Here is a 21,187-nt window from a genome sequence, read left to right as displayed (position 1 = left end):
ACCCTCTTCTCCTCCTGTTTTCAATCTTTCCCAGCATCACTCATGCAAGCTAAGTGGCTTCAGTCATGCCCAACTCTTTGCGACCCCATGGACTGTAGCCTGCCAGGCTCCCCTGTCCGTGGGATTCTCCAGGCAAGAATACTGCAGTGGGTTATTGTTCTCTTCTCCAGGGGATCTTCCTGACCCAGGGATCAAATCCGTGTCTCCTGAAGCTCCTGCATTGCAGGCAAATTCTTTACCACTTAGCCACCAAGGAAGCTCCATCAGCACCTTTTCAAATGAGTCAGTTTGTCCCATCAGGTGGCCAAAGTACTGGAGTTTCAGTTTCAGCATCAGTCCTTCCAATGAACACCCAGGACTGATTTCCTTTAGGATGGACTGGTTGGATCTCTTTGCAGTCCAAGGGACTCTCAAGAGTCCTCTCCAACACCACAGTTCAAAAGCATCAGTTCTTTGGTGCTCAGCTTTCTTTATGGGCCAACTCTCACATCTATACATGACTCCTGGAAAAACCATAGCTTTGACTAAACGGACCTTTGTTGGCAAAGTAATGTCTCTGCTTTTTAATATGCTGTCTAGGTTTGTCATAACTTTTCTTGCAAGGAGCAAGCATCTTTTAATTTCATGGCTGTAGTCACCATCCACAGGAATTTTTGATGAAATGTTCCCTTGGTATCTCGAATTTTCTTGAAGACATCTCTAGTCTTTCCATTCTATTGTTTTCCTCTATTTCTTTGCATTGATCACTTAGGAAAGCTTTCTTATCTCTCCTTGCTATTCTTTGGAACTCTGCATTCAGATGGATATATCTTTCCTTTTCTCCTTTGCCTTTCAGTTCTCTTCTTTTCACAGCTATTTGTAAGGCCTCCTCAGACAACCATTTTGCCTTTTTGCATTTCTTTTCCTTAGGGATGGTCTTGATCCCTGTCTCTTGCACAATGTCACAAACCTCTGTCCACAGTTCTTCAGGCACTCTGTCTATCATATCTAATCTGCTGAATCTATCTCTCACTTCCACTGTATAATTGTAAGGGATTTGATTAAGGTCATACCTGAATGGTCTAGTGGTTTTCCCTACTTTCTTCAATTGAAGTCTGAATTTGGCAATAAGGAGTTCATGATCTGAGCCACAGTCAGCTCCTGGTCTTGTTTTTGCTGACTGTATAGAGCTTCTCCATCTGTGGCTGCAAAGAATATAATTAACCTGATTTCAGTGTTGACCATCTGGTGATGTCCATGTGTAGACTCATCTCTTGCGTCGTTGGAAGAGGGTCTGGATACACACTTCCATTTCTTTGGATGCATGCTCTTGTTTGTCTGGATGTGCTGTGCTTAGTCACTCTTATGACCCCATTGTCTGTAGTCTGCCAGGCTCCTGGGTCCATGGGGTGCTCCAGGCAAGAATAGTGGAGTGGGTTGCCATTTCCTTCTCCATTTGTCTGCATACATGGTTTTGGTTCTTTATAATGTGGTTGGTCATCTTCCCTTGAGGCATGTGGCTGAAAAGGAGAGTGGATAACCCAAGAAAATCGAAGTCTCTTGGGCAAAAGAGGATGGACTGTGGATGGACTGTGGATGCTGGCAAATAGCCGATAGTGGTCACTGCAACGTTTCTTCTTTTAAAAAGGATTTAACTTCATGAACATGCCTGTTATGTTCCACTCGAGTCATGCTCTTTACCAGGTTTAGAAAGCATCCTGCAATTTCTAGTTAAATGCTGTTCAATGATAATGAACATTCATTTTATCGAATGTCCTTTGACACCAAATGTGATTACTTTTTCTTATAAATTTTGCTATAGTATAATATGCTAAACTTACAGATTTCTCAGTACTAATAGAGTGTCAAATTAATGAGATTAAAAACTGATTGGTTGTTGTGGGTATGTCTCAATTTGTTGTTAAAATGTTATTTATGATTCTTTAAAATGTTCACATCTAAGTTGTAATTGGGATGTAGGGATTCAGTTCTCGGGACCACATGCAGATAATTTAGCTCATATGCCCATATCAGGATAAACCACTACTAACTACAACTAATGGAGAAGGAAATGTCAACCCACTCCAGTATTTTTGCCTGGGAAATCCCGTGGACAGAGGAGCCTGGTGGGCTACAGTCCAATGGGTCACAAAGAGTCAGACACAACTGAAGCGACTTAGCATGCAAGCATGCACACAACTACAACTAATGAGTATTAATGAGCAAGGCAACCAGGAAAGGAAATTCAGCAATGGACGGAGGTCTTGTGGCCTGAGAACCTACACAGACTTGTCCACTAAAGAGGAAGCAGGAAGCCCTCGGGTACCATTACCTGGTCTGCATGATGAACCAGCCCTCCGCTGTCTGGGTCATGGTTAACTCACCCATCAGACCCATTCAGACACCTTCAAGTGAACAGAAGACCATCCAGTTGTAACAGAACCTTGAACAGGGCCAGCTTCTCTACCATCAGGGTCTCCTCACGTGGGCCGCGCTGGGTCACCTGCTCTTCACAAGAGCCCCAGGACCTCACACAAGGCTGGTCTCTGGGCTAAGGTTTCTGCGGGCTTCTCTCTTTACGCTGGTGGCTCAGATGGTCAAGAATCTGCCCACCATGCGGGAGAGCTGGGTTCAATCCCTGGGTTGGGAAGATCCCCTGGAGAAGGGAATCGTTACCCACGCTAGTATTCTTGCCTGGAAAATTCTATGGACAGAGGAGCCTGCTGGGCTAGAGTCCACGGGGTTGCAAAGAGTCCGACACAACTGCGTGGATAACACTTTCACTTTCTCTTTAAGTAACGACTTTGGTTTTTCAATGAATACGATGTCTCCTTGTTATAAAACATTTAACTACTAGAGAAAAGCACAAAGAAGAAGAGAAAAATCACCCTACATCTCACCACCCACAAATGCCAGCATCACTTCTGGTGTATGCCTCACTCCAGCCATCAGTCTCTGTGAAACCTACAGATGGAAGGATCCTTGGATGTGGATGTAAACGCAAATACATACAACTTCATTGTATAAAAAGTGAGTCATGCTAGACATGTTCTTTTTCAGTTAAATATCACTTTTCATTTCATATGAAGTTGAGAGAAGAAAATGCAGTGAAAATGAATGGACTGCTGAACTTCTATATAATTACTCCTTCAGAAGATACATTAGTTCCCAAAGTTGCTTCTAGTGTTGAGGAATTACAGTAACTACGGAGAGTTCAGGCCACCTTATCTACCTCCTGTCAAGAAGCAACAGTTAGAACTGGACATGGAACAATGGACTGGTTCAAATTGGGAAAGGAGTATATTAAGGGCTATATATTGTCACCCTGCTTTTTAATATGCTATCTAGGTTGGTCATAACTTTTCTTCCAAGGAGCAAGCGTCTTTTAATTTCATGACTGAAGTCACCATCTGCAGTGATTTTGGAGCCCAAAAAAATAAAGTCTGACACTGTTTCCACTGTCTCCCCATCTATTTCCCATGAGGTGATGGGACCAGTTGCCATCATCTTAGTTTTCTGAATGTTTAAGCTGTAAGCCAACTTTTTCACTCTCCTCTTTCATTTTCATCAAGAGGCTTTTTAGTTGCTCTTTACTTTCTGCCATAAGGGTGGTGTCATCTGCACATCTGAAGTTATTAATATTTCTCCTGGCAATCTTAATTCCAGCTTGTGCTTCTTCCAGCCCAGCATGTCTCATGATGTACTCTGCGTATAAGTTAAATAAGCAGGGTGACAATATACAGTCTTGACATACTCCTTTTCTTATTTGGACCAGTCTGTTACTCCATGTCCAGTTCTAACTGTTGCTTCCTGACCTGCATACAGGTTTCTCAAGAGGCAGGTCAGGTGGTCTGGTATTCCCATCTCCTTCAGAATTTCCCACAGTTTATTGTGATCCACACAGTCAAAGGCTTTGGCATAGTCAATAAAGCAGTAATAGATGTTTTTCTGGAACTCTCTTGCTTTTTCGATGATCCAGCATCACCGACTCGATGGACATGAGTTTGAGTAAGCTCCAGGAGTTTGTGATGGACAGGGAGGCCTGGTGTGTTGCAATTCATGGGGTGGCAAAGAGTCGGACACGACTGAGCAACTGAACTGAACTGATTGTCACTCTGCTTATTTAACTTATACGCAGAGTACATCATGGGAAATGCCGGGCTGGATGAAGCACAAGCTGGAATCAAGATTGCCAGAAGAAATATCGACAACCTCAGACATGCAGGTGATACTACATTAATGGAAGAAAGTGAAGAGGAACTAAAGAGGCTGTTGTTGAAAGTGAAAGAGTAGAGTGATCAAGTTGGCTTAAAACTCAACATTCAAAAAACAAAGATCATGGCATCTAGTCCCATCACTGCATGACAGATAGATTGGGAAACAATGGAAACAGTGACAGACTTCAATTGTTTGGGCTTCAAAATCCCTGTGGATGGTAACTGCAGCCATGAAATTAAAAGACACTTGCTTCCTGGATGAAACGCTGGATGAAAGGTTTATTATATACACCTAGACAGTCTATTAAAAACCAGACATCACTTTGCCAACAAAGTCCGTCTAGTCAAAGCTATAGTTTTTCCAGTAGACATGTACAGATGTGAGAGTTGGACCATAAAGAAGGCTGAGTGCCAAAGAATTCATGCTTTCAAATTGTGGTGTTGAAGAAGACTCTTGAGAGTCCCTTGGACAACAAGGGGATCAAACCAGTCCGTCCTAAAGGAGATCAGTCCTGAATATTTATTGGAAGGACTGATGCTGAAACTCCAATACTTTGGCCACTTGATGCGAAGAGCCAACTCATTGGAAAAGACCCTGATGCTGGGAAAGATTGAAGGCAGGAGGAGAAGGGGGTGACAGACGATGAGATGGTTGGATGGTATCGCTGACTCAGTGGCATGAGTTTGAGTAAACTCTGGGAGATAGTGAAGGACAGGGAAGCCTGTTGTGCTGCAGTCCATGGGGTCACAAAGAGTCAGACACAACTTGGCGAATGAGCAGCAACAGTGGAGAGTTCAAGACTGTTTTCTGGCAGTTTTCAATGTTGGACAATGTGGGCTGACTCTGCTCTGAAAAGCCAGGTGAGTCGCTCTTGCATATCTTCCCATCTCCCTTGCCTCAGCTCCTCATTTCTTCCTTATCTGCTGTAAGTATGATAGCCTGGGGCCTGCTGTTTGCTTTTTCTTCCTCTTCCTGTGGCCTTCGGCCATGGCGCCTTCCTTATCACTTAAATCACTTTTCTGCTTCTGATCAGATGACTGATTCAGAAGGAGAAAGTTTAGTCTCAAATATTGTGTAACAGAGATGCACATCTCATTTTGCACAGACAGGTTAACATGATGCGGACTCTCTTTAGTCATTGCTTTACCATCTTAAGGTATCATCTGAAGTTATTATTTTGAGGGGGTCCATTTATTAAAAATGACTTCTTGGTAGCACAAAGAACCACAAAAAGGCATGTCTAGGTCACCATAGGCTATCGAGTAGCTGCGGAACACAGCCAGAACCAGTCTTATGGAGCTTTCATCCTAGTGGTAAAGTGAAACAAAGTGAACTCGCTCAGTCATGTCCAACTCTTAACTGTAGCCCACCAGGCTCCTCCATCCATGGGATTTTCCAGGCAAGAGTACTGGAGTGGGTTGCCATTTCCTTCTCCAGATTTTCCCCACCCGGGGATTGAACCCGGGTCTCCCGCAGTGTAGGCAGATGCTTTTGCCATCTGCGCCACCAGGGCAGTCCATTGGCAGGTTGGTATAAACCCCCGACAAGGTTTCTGCCATGAGCCGCATGAGGTCACTGCGGAACCGCAGAGCAGGGCTTCTCATTTGCTTTGCGCAGGGCGTGTCATTCATTCACACAAGCACACCGCAGAGTTAGTAAAGTACAGCAGAAAACAGGTTCGCTAGGAGAACAAAGAACTAGAGCTCCAAGCGTCCTTATCTTGTCCTGAAGAATCCCGAAGCAGGCAAAAACACGATCCACCAGTAAAATGTAAGCTGTGTCAGATACAAAGGCGCACTATGGAGAAAAAGCAAGTTGGGGGGAGGTTGGGGCAGGGGCGCTGGTCTGGACAGTCATGGGTGGGTTGGCTGGGAAAGGCTTGGCTGAGACAGGGATCCTGAGTGAGGCCTGCTGGATAGAAGGGAGCAGGTGATGGGGACTCAGATGTCATCAGGGAAAGAGGCAGTGCTGACTCAACAGTGGTCAATGCACAGGACCCGTGTGAAATCACGAAATCAGAATGCCTCCATGACAAACGACCCTGAAAATAAAGTCAGCTGCTAATGCAGAGAGGCATTTCAGGACTCAGGGATTCTCAAGTACTACATGGTAAGAATCTAGGACTTTCTATGGGTTTAGCTGATCCTCTTCTCTCTGGTGGTTCAGACAGGAAAGAATCTGCCTGCAATGCAGGAGACCCGGGTTCGAGCCCTGGGTTGGGAAGATTCCCCTGGAGGAGGGAATAGCAACCCACTCCATGCAGTCATAAAGAGTCAGACACGACTAAGCAACTAACACTTCTCAGTGGGACAAAATCCTTGGGAGGTATCCAAATTGACTGGTTTGGTTTGAGGGAGGATCAGGGGAAATTTCAGGCAGGGGCTGGAGCGCCAGGCAGTGACATTCATTAGCCAAGCCTGCTGGGCCTTCGAGAGGCTCATCTCCGGGTGCTATGTTGCTCCCCGGGCCTGGCTCCCCCAGAAGTGGTCCACAGCAGGGAGACCAGCTCATCCTCTTTGCCCAGGATGGACCCAGTTTCTGAACTGACAGTCCGTGTGCAGGAACCTTCCAGGTCCCGGGCTCAGCGGGAAGGGTGGTCAGCACCCCGCAGGCAGAGAAGGGTCTGGACGCCGACCCTTCCCGGGGGCTGGAAGCTGAATCTCGTCTTCCCAGAAGTTCCATCCCACTCATGTTTCTTCCACTCTACCTTGTCCAAATCCACCTGGCAAGAGTCCTTTGCGAGAAGCAGCAAGTATCTCTACCATGTTTCATCATCATCCGAGTCAAGTTAAGAGGAGCCTGGCAGGCTGCAGCCCATGGGGTGGCAAAGAGTTGGACACGACTGAGCGACTAAGCTCAGCACAGGGTAACGCAAGAATGGAATTACTGATTGGAAAAATCTTCATTTCTTGACTGCGCGCAATCTGGGTGGCTTAAACTGTCCTGGAAAATTAAAAATTGTTTTTCATTATCAAGTGATATTCTCACACTGCCAAGAAGTGTGGGAAGTAGAGACAAGTGAAAGTTCACAGATAATTTTATCCCCGTAGCAAACTGCATTTCATTCACTTGTTTTAAACTTCATTTTTAAAAATCACTTGCAATTCGAGCATACATACCATCTTGGTAAACTCTCTTTTCACTCACTATTACATTACAAACATTCTTTTATAGCTGCGCTGTTTTCATACCCAAACCATTTAATGACTACATGAGAAATAACAGTTTTGAATTAGATCAGGAAATTTAAAAGAAATACTTATTAACTTAATTAGCATACAGTCGATCATTTTAAGTCCTGAAAAATTGTCATTTTAGAAATCTGTGGAGACGGGAAGATGCTTGTCACATGCTTTTAAGTAGAAATAAGTAAGATAATTGTTTCTGGATGGTGGTTTTAATTTTCCCTTTTTGCCTTTTTTACTTTCTAGAATGTGATAATGAAATAACTAGTCTATAATAAAGACACAAGGAACACTTTACAGGGGAAAAAATTGCTGAGTGGACATTTGATGCTAAGTAGCATTCTTTAGACTTCCCTGGTGGGGCCAGTGTTTAAGAATCCACTAGCCAATGCAGGGGTCACAGGCTTGACCCCTGGTCTGGGAAGATTCCACATGCTGCGGGACAGGTACAACGGCTGAAGCCGCTGCAGTGAGAAGCCCCTGCCTCTTGCAACTGGAGAAAGCCTGAGAGCAGAGACAAAGACCCAGCACAGCCAAAACTGAATGAATAAGTAAACAGCATCTCTCAAAAACGCCATTGAAGTCACTCTGAGTTTGGAATTAAGAAGCCAAAAATCATGAATAAAACAAATGATAGGAAGGAAAACCCGCAGTGTTTGTCTTTGCTAGTACAGTTGGAGAGTTTTCAAGATCACCCAAGGTGCAGGTGAGGTCACCCAGGCACTGGGGAGGCGGGGCGCTCAGGGGGAGAACCCTTTGAGTGCAAGTCTCAGGGACTCGAGCTAAGGTTACCTGATCAGAGACCTGGGATTTCCGGCCTGCAAGGTACACGCTTTTGTAATGGAAATTGATCATCTGCCCAGGGGTCACTGACTCAGTGTGACACGGCTGAGTCACTTAGCTTTGAATCTAGGCTCACCTAGTAAGCTCTTCATTGTTGTTTGATTTTCTAAGTAGATTTGCTCAGAACTTCAATATGCAATTACCTACTTGAAGAGCCAGGAATGAGGCAGGCCTGCACTGGGTATTGTGGATACAAAGATGGGTACATTAGTTATGGTCTCCTTATATGCTCCTAGGGGGACAGAGATAAGTAAATAAGTGAGTAAGGTTTTACACATTAAATGTTATTGTGAAACATGCATATGAGTTTGTCCAGTTGCTCAGTCTGTGCAATTCTTTGTGACACCAGGACCTGCCAGCCTCCTCTGTCCTTGGGATTTCCTAGGCAAGAATGCTGGAGTGGTTTGTCATTTCCTTCTCCTCCATCACCATTTCCTCCTCCAGGGGAGCTTCCCCCACATAGAATCCACATCTTCAGCTTGGCAGGCAGATTCTTTACCACTGAGCCCCCTGGGAAGCCCATGAATATGAATAAATGATAATAAATATGAATAAATATTAAAAATAATAAATCTTGGGTTCCTGGCACATGACTTCTAAAATGTTTGGAATCTCCAGAGTGATGTGTATGCTGATGAGATGACTATGGTTGGCCCTAGACAGTTTCAGGGTTGGGGGCTTGCCTAGCAAGAAAGTCAGGGCACCTTAGATGGTTGGAACTCTTAGCCCCAACCCGAGATTCCTAAGGATGGGAGGGAGGCAGAAGGTTGGGTAAATTACTAATGGCCAATGATCTAACCAATCATGTCTACTTAAGGAACCTTCCACTAAAAAATCCTAAAGAAGTGGGTTCAGGGAGCTTCCCAGTTAGCAAACACATGGAGGAGTGAGGAGGGTGATGTATCCACAGAGGGTGTGGACACCCTGCAAACCCCTGTCCCACCCATCCCTGCCCAAGGCAGCTCTTCCAGTGGCTGTTCTTGGATTTGAATTCTTTATAACAAACCAGTAGTGGGGGCTTCTCAGCTGGCTCAACAGTAAAGAATCTGCCTGCCAACGCAGGAGACCTGGGTTCCATCCCCTGGAGAAGGAAATGGCAACCCACGCCAGTATCCTTGCCTGGAAAATCCCATGGACAGAGGGCCCTGATGGGCTGCAGTCCATGGGGTAGCAAAGAGTCGGAAATGACAGAGTGACTAAACAACCGCAGCGAATAGTGGGTGAAGCACCTTCCTCACTTCTATGAGCCATTCCAGGGAATTATTGAATTTAAGGAGTAGGTCCTAGAAACCCCTGATTTGTAGCCAGTTGGTTGGAGTGTAAGTGGCAACCTGCGACGTGTGACTGGGGTCAGAGTTGGGGGTGGTCTTGGGAGGCTGAGCCCTTAACCTGTGGATTCTGACATGTAATCTGGGTGGTTAGTATCAGAATTGAACTGACTTGTCAGACACCCAACGGTGTCTGAAGAACTGGGGAATTTGTGTTGGCAAAAGCACCACACAGCTGTGACTCAGGAAGCGGTGGAACTCTGAAAATGCAGAGGAATGGCCCTTCATGCAGACCAGGATGGCTGGAGGAGGGTTCTGGGAGAAGCGGATTACATGGAGACAGAAGGTTGACCAGGCAAAGCTGGGAGGGCAGGGTTGTAGTGAAATTATTCCAGGCAGATGGAAAATCAAGAGGCAAGCTTCTCATTGCAGACATGAATTGTAAATGGACACTCGAGCTTCCTCACTCTCTTATAAGTTGGGTTACTGTGAGTCTGTCTTCTGGGGTCCAGACACGTCTCCACACAGGGACAAAGTTGATTCTCAGCCTGCTGATCAGAGGATGAGATCAGGGAACACCGAGTTCCCATCGAGACAGAGCCACTAATCTGAGTGCCAAATGGATCTTCGCAGAAAACACTCCCTGCCTTGTTCTACACGATTGTTCAGACTGCAGTGAAAGTTCTTAAATATTTGTGGTTGGACAGTTTACTCACAGTGGGTGATCTGAAGACAGGCCCAATGTTGTTTTGAGACAGGGTTTTCCTTTTGAAGCTGACATAGATCCCCTCCGTGGAGCAGCAGTGGCCTGGCGAGGGTAACGGGGTGGGACGCACCATCTGCACACCACATCTGCTGTCTCACACTCACATCTGCGCGTGCTCACCTCCTCTCCGTGTCAGCTCGCTGCTGTCCACACTGGAGACCCTGCACAAGAGCCGCATCTTGTCCCTTCAAGCCTTTCAAACCACAGCTGGCAACTTGCCCCTGGAGGGACATTTCTGGGGCCTTGCTTAATCCGACACTGAAACCCACTGCCTGTCACTGCAAAATCCCTAGCTCTGGGGCCGGAATCACACACCTCCCTTCATGGCATCTGCAGTTGGTTTGCGTTCGTTCTGTGCTTTAGGCTTGTTTGTTTGGGATGGGGCCAGAGGTCTCCAGTGACTGGTTCGTCTAGTACTATTAATAATAAGGAACACGTGCTGAGTGTCCCCCGGGTTCAAGGCCCCGTCCTGAGGGCTTTATGTGCATCGATTCATGGAGTCCTCACACCAGCCCCTCAAGGTGGCTGCTATCACCCCGAGGTTCGCGCACAGGGAAGTGATGGAGTCACTCTCCCTGCCCCTGCTTTTTCGGCCTGCCTTCCTAGAAACGCCGTGCTTCCTCCAGGCATTTCCTGCGGGGTTTGGCCCCCAGGGGCCCTCGGGGTATGCCGCTTGCCCCGAATATGTAGGAGAGCCCCAGGAATGTCCGTCCGCCTGGCTCAGACACGGACCCCTTGTGAAGTGAACAATGGGCAGCCACCGACAGCATCCAAGAAATGCAGCACCGCACGCCCACACCGAGGGCAGCGCCGTCACCCAGAGCTCCTGGAGGGGCGGGCAGGGTCCTGTGGGAGCTTCCAACTCAAGCTTGTCTTAAACGTCTACGTAGAAAAGTGTGCTGAGAAGGCAGGAAAGTCGCTGGTAGATTTTTTAAGTTATAGCTTGCTTTTTAGAGCCCTGTCAAATTTTTAAAAAAATATATTGAAATTTAGTTGACTTATTTAAAGGTTTATTGAAATAGAGTTGGGTTATTTAAAAATTTATTGAAACATATTTATTTAAAAATGTATTGAAATACATTGAAATACATTGCAACTGTATTGCAATATACTAAAAAAAAAAATTTTTTTTTTTTAACAGGGCTCTAAAAAAGCAAACTATAACTTTAAAAAATCTACCAGCTGCTTATGGCAGTGAACTGCAGTATTCTTGCCTGGAGAATTCCATGGACAGAGGAGCTTGGAGCGCTGCAGCCCATGGAGTCAAACATGACCGATCGACTAGCACTCACCAGGCTGTGTTAATTTCTGTTGCACAGAAAAGCGACTCATTTATACATATATATTCTTTTCCATGTTCTCTCCATTATGTTCCAGGATGTTGACTATAGCTCCTTGTGCTCCACACTAGGCCCTTGATGTTTATCCATGCTACGTATGCTGGTCTGCATCTGCTAACCCCGAACTCGCAATCCTTCCCTCCGCCTCCTCCCTGAAGAGATGTTTTAAAATTTTGATGGCAGTGAAGAAAGTATCTAGTTTTAAAAAACAACCAGGAAGCTTCCCTGGTGGTCCAGTTGGGTTTAAGAATCAGCCTTGCAATGCAAGAGACATGGGCTGGACCCCTGGTCGGGGAAGATCCTACATGCCACGGAGCAACGAAATCTGTGTGCCACAACCACTGAGCCCGCGCTCCAGAGCCCGGGAACTGCAACTGCTGACCCCATGTGCCAAAGCGACTGAAACCCACCGCATGGCTGGAGTCTGTGCTTCGCAACAAAAGCCGCCGCAGCCAGAAGCCTGCCCACTGCAAGGAAGGGTAGTCCTCGCTCGCCGCAGCTAGAGAAAGCCAGAGCGCAGCAACAATGCTGCACCACTGCACACAGGTAAATAAATAAGTAAATCTTCGGAAAGAATATAAACCACCAGGATTAACCTGGAGCCCAGAATGGAGAGCAGGATGGCCACGGGCTCACTCGGCAACCCTTTTTGGCCACAGGTGACACGTCCTGGGCTGCCCTCCCCCGCCTCAGTATTTATGGACAATGTATCTTCAGAGATGGACTTAGATGCTCTTTTGGTTCTTTTATTGACAATTTGAGTATGACCCTAGACAACTGTTGCTGAGCATTTCTTTACACAACTTAGAGAAAAATAAAGACTCTTCTGTAAAGACTTTATTTCCTTTTTTTTTTTTTTTTTGCTAGATTCACATTTTTGTGACACCATTTAGTGCTCAGACATGTTCATTTATAGTGGTTTGTGATTCAGCCTCATTTACAGTGGCTGTTTGTTCTTTAACTTGTTTTAAGAATCAATTTATGCTATTTTGAAGAAAAAAAAAGAATAAAAGAAGGCTACCACCAGGAAAAGAGCAGAGAAACTAGGGCTTCTACTGCCGGAACAAGTGGGAGCGAACCTTGCTCAGCTCGGCACCCCCAACAAGCCATGCAAATCGGGGGGCAGGCAATAACAGCAGCATCATTAAACCTCAGACCCGTGGAGGGAGCTCCCCACGTCGGAGGGGGCCATCTGATTGTCCTGCGGGGTCGGGAGTAAGGAGCCGCTGGGACCGGTGATAACGTGCAGGTGGGCCCCCAGCGGGTTCTAGGCTGATCCCTGATGCCAGCCAACCGCAAGTGAGGCTCAAGTCCGGTGCCCTGCCTCCTTTTCACTTGAGGCACCAGCTCTGCATCATCTCTGTACCACCCATAGGCGCCCCGACAGGAGCTGGCAGCCTCGGGGCCATAATGGGGAGGCTGGATTTTCAACAGAGTGAAGCCACGTGACGCCTTCCCCACTGACACGGCTGTCTCCCACCCATCACGTCCCAGGTTCGGGACCTCGGAGGGAGGGAGGGAGGTGGGACAGTCCCTGGATGGATGCTTAGGGACAGGGGCGCAGGACATCTGCGGGAGCTTGCTGACGTCCCCCCTCTCTCCCTCCAGCAAGGATTTCCGGTGCTATGTCTACAAAGACGAGGGTGGCTACCAGTCTCCAAATCCATCCGAAAGCAGCCCTGTGCTCGCAGGAGAGTGATCACGCCCTCAGGGACCATCACCACCTTTCTGAGAAGGCAGACGATGAGAACAAAAGACAGCGGTTAGACTGTTCCACCCATACACTGTGCCGTGGAGGCTTGTGGCATTCAGCGTAAACACGTCTCTCTGATGCACTGCGAATGACTCATAATACAAGGATGAAAACTTGATCAGCAATCCAGTTCAAGCTATGCTAATGTGAGGAAATATTCCCCTGTGAGTTTACAATCCTGGAGAAAAGAACTCTGAGTAACCCACTGGGTGGGCAGAGCCCCTGTGTGGGTTGCCCTGAGCCTGGTTAATTACACTTATATTGTATTTTGATTCCACGTCACAATTCATCCACAGTGACCCCTTTATCCTCTCTAGGCACTTTTGTTATTGTTGCAGTTTCCCTTTGTGTCGTATTGCTTTGAAAACTGCAATTTGAATCAGATCTGAAAGAGATCCAGAAGAAAATATACTCTGATATAAAAAAGTGTAATTAACGTGGTCCAGGCAGACAAAAAGAGCATGACCCTTCTGATTCGCCTGGTTTCATTCTGACGAGCTGGAAAGGTTCCTTCTTTAGAGATTCTGCTTTAATAAACAGCGTGTTTGTTAACACTGAGAATCATTACTGAACTCATTTCTAAGGTGTCTCCTTCAGAGGCACCTTATTCATTACATGTACAGTGAAACCAGACGTATAAGCTTATTTTTCATGCTCAAAATGAGTGCTTAAAATCAAATTCTAGATTTTGTAATGTTTTCAGAAAAACAACTTCTAAAGTTGCAGAGAGTTAAATGGAATGAATGTTCAAATAGATACATTTTGAACATTCAATGTTCAGATTAATTTTCATAATTTCTCACTTAGTTGACAAGCTGATTCATGCAGAGTTGATGTTTCATTAATGCAAGATATAAATATAGAATTCTTGAGGATAAACACGCAGTTTTGACTACTGCCTGTGGCTCTTTGGGAGTAGATGCTCCCTGAAGATTTAAATAAGTCCGTTGATATTTAAGCTGTGCAGAAGTCCTCAGAATCCACTGCAGTCTTACAGAGAACCACAGTAATAGTCCCTCGAAATCATTCCCCACCCCACCAAAGGCTTCTTCCCAATATCTGCTGAAGGTAAAAAGCAGGTTAATTGAGTCTGAGAAATCCGTCTCTGTGTATTTATCCAGCCTGACTTGAATTCACTCACGGATGACACTGCACACAGACGGGGAACCGCACAGTCATCTGCGCTCTGACTGTGAGTATATTTTCGGAGCTTGAGAATACTTCCGGCTGGACTCATCACTAGCTCGACTGTTTCTCAGGGGCCCGGAGACGGGGATCCTGGGAGCTTCTCCGATAACTTTGCTTTGGTGGTTTTGGAAAGAACTGGAAATGTGCGTGCGTGTGTGTGTGTGCGTGGGTGCGTGCGTGTGTGTGCGTGCGTGCATGTGTGTGTATGTGTTTAGAGAAAAGCAGAAGACAGTAGGGCACTGCGTATTTCCCAGCAGGATGGCGGCTGAGTGCGCCTGCGCGGCCGCTGTCGCAGCTACATGTCGAACCAGTGGTCCCCCATGCAGGCGCGGTTCCACTCGCAGCCGCAGTTCCAGCACCACTGGAGCTGGCACTGGGGCTGCGGGCACTTCATATGCATGCATCCTCCTGCGGGCAGAGAGGGGACACGGGTGAGCGCCTGGGCGACACTCCCACACCCGCCCGCGGGCCCACGAAGGACTTGCCCGTGGAATTACCGCAAGCAACGGAAGGGCAGAGCCTGAACGGAAGAAAACAGATCAGAGAGAACAAGTGCTAAAGTTCTGACCTTCATGAAGAACGGAGTGAATAACCTATATGGGAAAGAATCTAAAGAAGACGGGTTCAGTTTGTCCCTGAAACTAACCCAACACTGTAAATCAATTATACGCCAATACATTTTTTTTTTTTAAATGAGGATTTCCCTGCTTGTCCAGTGGCTAAGACTCCATGCTTCCCAATGGAGGGAGCCCGGGTTTCATCCTTGGTCAGGGAACCAGATCCCACATGCCAGGACTAAAATTCTCCTATGTTGCAACTGAAACCGAGCACAGCCAAAATAAAGATAAATGAATGTTTTTTAAGAAAAGAAATGGTTTGAGATTGAAGCATGCCACGTTCATCGAAGACAAACTTTATTCATAAATCTGAGTTTACTGACTTTTCTTGAGATGGGTTTTAAAAGCAAACACTTTGTGTTTCACAGCCAGGGGTCAATTCCTTACTTAAATATATAGTAAATTTAATATTTTATGTATACAATAATGTATTTAGCAATTTAATAAATAATAATGTTAATATAAACCATGAGTAATTTTTATCATTTCTTCAGTGTTACTTGGCTTGAAAACATTCATAATACAGGAGTTGGGACAGCTGTTTTAAAAGCCCAGGTTGGATGCATGAGACAAGTGCTTGGACCTCGTGCACTGGGAAGACCCAGAGGGGTCGGGTGGAGAGGGAGGTGGGAGGGGGGATCGGGATGGGGAATACATGTATATCCATGGCTGATTCATGTCAATGTATGACAAAAACCACTACAAATATTGTAAAGTAATTAGCCTCCAACTAATAAAAAAAAATTAAAAAAAAAAGCATTTAATAGTGAATACGATCCTTCGTGCTATTCAAAATTGTATTAAGATGAGGATTGTTGTTGTTCAGTTGGTGAGTCATGTCTGACTCTTTGTGACCCCATGGACTGCAGCACGCCAGGCCTCCCTGTCCGTCATCATCTCCCAGAGTATGCTCAATCTTGTGCCCACTGAGTCGGTGATGCCATCCAACCATCTCATCCTCTGTCGTCCCCTTCTCCTCCTGCCCTCAATCTTTCCCAGCATCAGCGTCTTTTCCAATAAGTTGGCTCTTCCCATCAGGTGGCCAAAGTATTGGGGCTTCAGCTTCCGCATGAATATTCAGGACTGATTTTCTTTAGGATGGACTGGTTGGAACCCCTTGCAGTCCAAGGGAGCCTCAAGAGTCTTCTCCAACACCACAGTTCAAAAGCATCAATTCTTTGGTCCTCAGCCTTCTTTATAGTACAGCTCTCACATCCATACATGACTATTGGAAAAACCATAGCTTTGACTATATGAACTTTTATCAGGAAAGTGATGTCTCTGCTTTTTAATATGCTGTCTAGGTTTGTCATAGCTTTTCTTCTGAGGAGCAAGAGTCTTTTAATTTCATGAATGCAGTCACCATCTACAGTGATTTTGGAGCCCAAGAAAATAAAATCTGCCACTGTTTTCACTTTTTCCCCATCTATTTGCCATGAAGTGATGGGACTGGATGCCATGATCTTAGCTTTTGAATGTTGAGTTTTAAGCCAGCTTTTTTGCTCTCCTTTTTCACTCTCATCAAGAAGCTCTTTAGTTCCTCTTCATTTTCTGCCATCGGAGTGGTATCACGTGCATATCTGAGGGTTGTTGATATTTCTCCTGGCAATCTTGATTCCAGCTTGTGCTTCCTGCAGCCTGGCCTTTTGCATGATGTACTCTGCATCGCAGGTGGATTCTTTACCACCCAAGTTACCAGGGAGACCCCCAAGGTGAGGGCAGTGAGAAAGTAATGAATAGCGGTAGGTGCCCTCCAACTGTTATGCCATTTACTCCTCCAAAGCGCCTTGTGAGACTAAGGGTCTTGGCTGGCTGCAGAACTTTCTCAGGGTTGAGTACTTCTTCCCCGGTGGCTCCCTGGGAAGGAATCCGCCTGCCAGGGCCGGAGACACGGTTTTGATTCCTGACCCAGGAAGACCCCAATGCCACGGCGGACTAAGCCCGTGTGACCGCCGTTGGTTGAGCCTGTGCTCTGTGGGCCACGAGCCGCAACGCGCGAAGCCCACGTGTCCTAGGGCCGGGGCTTTGCAGCAGGGGAAGCCCCCGCAGCGAGAAGCCCGCACACCCGCAACTGGAGAAACGCCCGGCTCCAACAAGGAAGACCCAACACAGCCGAAAAGAAACAAACAGTGTGAAGCCAGAGGTTTGGCCAAGATCTGAGTGATTGCCACGTTCCTTCATTCAGGAAACAGGGCCTTTCCAGGACGAAATGAAAAGTCCCTTATTTGGGGACTTATTTTGGGATTCCCCACCTCCCCAGTTTGTTAACTGCATTCTTCATTTGCGTCTGGGGATCAGACGGCAAGTCTGCTGTGACATGAAGGGAACATTATTTGTATAAAATTGTATGCAGAGAACTGTTTGTGAGTGAATCTCCCAGACAATCCAGGCAGAGGTGGTTTCTTTGCTTGAATCTCACTTAGCATTGAATGCGCTCCGTTATTCAATTTTACCAATTATCTTGTTAAGCCATTTTTTTTCCTTGCCAAATTTTCCAAATAATTGCTTCAGGGCTGTCTCGTTTTTATATTAAAAGCTTGGCATGAGAACTTGCACTAATATAAAATATTTATGAATATGTAACTACAGGCATTTGTTTCAGGCTAACTGAAGGGTATTTAAAATCCCATACTTTTCTACTTCTTTTTGGTTTGCTTTAAAGGGCATTTAAGCATTTACATATGTGGAAAATAAAGGGAAAAACTCATTGTGATACTTTTAATATTTCCCAATTAGGATTACACAATTACAGGATTGAGTATTTTCAACACATATTTACTGACTGTGCACTTAGGATTTCAATAATATAATAGTGTAATACTGTATAATCACTTAAAATTTTCTGGAATATCATAAAGAATGCTTAAGCAATGCGTTCAAATTAGCTGAATATTAAAGGGAGGCTGAATGAAAGCCTGAGAATTTTTCCTATTACACTGAAATCTTAATGGGTCTTGAACACTAGCATTAACAAGTGAGACTTTATTCTAGAATCTGGACTCACAATGGCACAGCAGAATAAGAAAAAAGGAAACAGCAGGAGAGAAGACAATCATTTTGTTAACTCTCTTTTCTTCCTGGTATGTAATACAGAAGGAATATTCTAGACCCCATAAAATGGAGAAACGTCAGGGCCTTCAACTCTAAAAATCTCACCAGCTTATAAGTAAATGTTGCTCAGTTGTGTCCGACTCCTTGTGACCCCATGGACTGTAGCCTACCAGGTTTCTCTGTCCATGGGATTCTCCAGGCAAGAGCATTAGAATGGGTTGCCATTTCCTTCTCCAGGATATCTTCCCAACCCAGGGATTGAACCCAGGTCTCCCGAATTGTAAGCAGACGCTTTACCATCTGAGCCACCGGGGAAGTCCCTGATGTCACACTGATTTGTGGATATTTGGATGGAGAAAATCTGGCTTTCTTCTTAGAGAACCCTGTCTCCTGACGATGCTCAAACTGTGGAAAGCCCAGGCTGTGCAGAGCCAACACCATGGCCTGGGCTGGCCATTCTGCCATCAGATTTGATGAGAGAGCTGACGTTCTGGAACAAGCTGAAGGCAGATTTAACCGGCAACAGACCCTTATTGAGCAGGGAAGGGAACCAGGATCTCACTGGTTTGAGATGGAACTGGTAGAAGTGACGAAAGAACTTCTGGAGGTTGAAGGGTGTTATAGGAGCAAGTGCAAAGGTTTAGCCTGCGTATAAAATGGTGAGAATTCTCATGATCATGACAGCCTTGCTGAAGGAAGAACTACTCTTCTGGAATTCAGTTAAATATGAAACATTTAGGTGGAAAACTATCATGAAACTAGCTTTTCTTTTAAAAAAAAAACTAGTTATATATAACTTTCAGTGTTAGAAACATGTGATCATTTATCCCACTGATTAGGGCTCACCCTACTTAGAATATTAGAGATTGTCTCCCCCTTTGCACTGTTACATAAAATGTTTTCTCTTTTTTCTTTAATTTTAAAAAATTGAATGAAAAATTCTTTACATTCTATAGAGCTTTACAGTTTTCCAAAGGAAACTAGCTTTTCTAATACAGCCTAGGTTTAGGCTGTGGTGATAGCCTTTAGAACAGCATGGACTATCATGAATTAGCTGAAAGGTTCAGCTTTTCAGTTAATAGGTTAAAAATCTATAGGTATGACCTCTAAGCCAGTGGGAGAATCAGGTTTCCTTGAAATTAAATCCAGTTCTGCTTAATCTCAGTCTCTTAGACTTTCTGCCCCTGCCTGGCTCTTTCTAAACATGAGTCATTTATCTCCAGTTGATTCAAACAGAATTTTGAGAAAAGATAAACCTCTCCTTTCATTCTTCAGGATCACACTCTACACAAAATTGCAAATGAAGCACTTTTTGCTCAACAATATGTCCTATGCACTTTTCATTTTTTAAATATATTTAGCTCTACCTTGTTCTTTGAAAGCTTGCCTGTCCCTGCGGCCCTAAAGAACACTTGCATGTGCCCCAGGTTTTCACTCTTTTATTGACTCTGAGAAAACTCTGTAAAACTCTGTAGGGTTAGGGCCATGTGGCCCTGGGCCTTGCGCCAGTGATCAGAATTCCAAAAGACAGATTTGTGTGTATGGTGAGGATCCTGGATATGCTGTGCTGGAGATGGTAAAGTGAACACACATTCTGTGAAAGTTAAAAGCAGTTGTAGAACATTAAAAAAAAAAAAAAGCCTATAGGTGAAACATCAGTGCTCTCCATGATTACAGTCTGTCCATCACAATATTGCATAGAAAGAGCCAGATTAGGAAACACTGCTACGGTCAGGAAGCACTTGACGCCTTCGATTCCATCTTCTGGGGGTGCAGGTGTGGTCTGACTCAAGGCTGATCTGAGCAGGTGGGTTTCCGGCCCTGCAGTGGCGACCTACTTTGGCGAATCGAGTCCAAGCCCCTGGGGTCACGCAGGGCCCTATACTGCACCCACCTGCTTCAGCCGAGGCTCCTCGTCCTCACCCAGGAACAAGCTGGGCTTCTTGCACACACCGTGTGGACCGTTCACACTTGCCACCTTTGCACCTGCTGGCTGCCTGTATGCTTGCTTGCCTCGTGACACTGATTCTCATTCTGGGCTCAGGCACCATCTCCACCAGCAAGCCCAGGGTCTTAACCCCAGGGTCTTTCTCCAGCTCATTTTCTCCACCGTATTTTAGAAAAGTATCTAGGTATGTGTCTCTCTCCTTTCCTACCTCGTTTTACATTCAACAGGGTATTTATTCATCAGGTGCCCTTCTGGGCCCCAGGGGATAGACAGCCAGGGTTCCTGGCCTTTGAAAATAGCAGAGCGGGTCCCTTACTGTTGAATCTACATCCTTTAAGGACCCATGAGACAGAACACCGGCCCATGCTTCTCAGCACTGCGCCTGCTCTCTGGTGAAAAGGCCTGGGCTGCTTTCTTAACCCTGCTCAGTCCCTGAGGACCAGCAAGGCTCTTTCCTCTGATTCTGTTGCTGTCTTTTCTTTACAGGTCAGGGCCAGGCTGCTGCAGACCCAGGAACGTTCCAGATCATGAAGGAATAACCATGACTCAGTGGATACATTCTAGGGACTTAACCTATGGTGCTCCCACATTTGTCTTCGGGGGCTGTTGTTCAGCCGCTCATCATGTCTGACTCTCTGCCACTCCATGTCTGACTCTCTGCCACCCCGTGGACCGCAGCATGCCAGACTTCCTTGTCCCTCACCATCTCCCAGAGTGTGCCCACATTCATGTCCATCGAGCCGGTGATACCCTCCAACCATCTCATCCTCTGTCGTCCCCTTCACTTCCCGCCTTCAATGTTTCCCAGCATCAGGGTCTTTTCCAGTGAGTCAACACTTCACATCAGGTGGCCCAAGTATTGGAGTTTCAGCTTCAGCATCAGTGCTTCCAATGAACACCCAGGACTGATCTCCTTTAGGAGGGACTGGTTTGATCTCCTTGTAGTCCAAGGGACTCTCAAGAGTCTTCTCCAACACCACAGAAGACTTTCCATACAGGCCTTAGCTGAGGAAAGAGAGGCTGCCGGGCCC

The 21,187-nt window shown here is 45.8% G+C and overlaps 1 protein-coding gene across 1 annotated transcript in view; it reads right to left on the bottom strand.

Annotated features, from left to right (window-relative positions):
• Positions 1-12,331: 12,331 nt before the first annotated feature.
• The window catches only part of PRKN (parkin RBR E3 ubiquitin protein ligase), a 1,209,190-nt gene continuing 1,200,334 nt past the window's right edge, over positions 12,332-21,187 (bottom strand). The window contains exon 13 of the mRNA XM_070461506.1: positions 12,332-14,948. Within this exon, the coding sequence (XP_070317607.1) occupies positions 14,836-14,948 (113 nt within the window). The 3' untranslated portion in view covers positions 12,332-14,835. The remainder of the gene's footprint in view (positions 14,949-21,187) is intronic.

This window comes from Odocoileus virginianus, chromosome 34 (genome assembly GCF_023699985.2).
Source record: "Odocoileus virginianus isolate 20LAN1187 ecotype Illinois chromosome 34, Ovbor_1.2, whole genome shotgun sequence".
Classification (NCBI taxonomy): domain Eukaryota; kingdom Metazoa; phylum Chordata; class Mammalia; order Artiodactyla; family Cervidae; genus Odocoileus; species Odocoileus virginianus.
The sequence above is the reverse complement of the archived record's forward strand: the minus strand, read 5'-3'. Positions and strand labels throughout refer to the sequence as shown.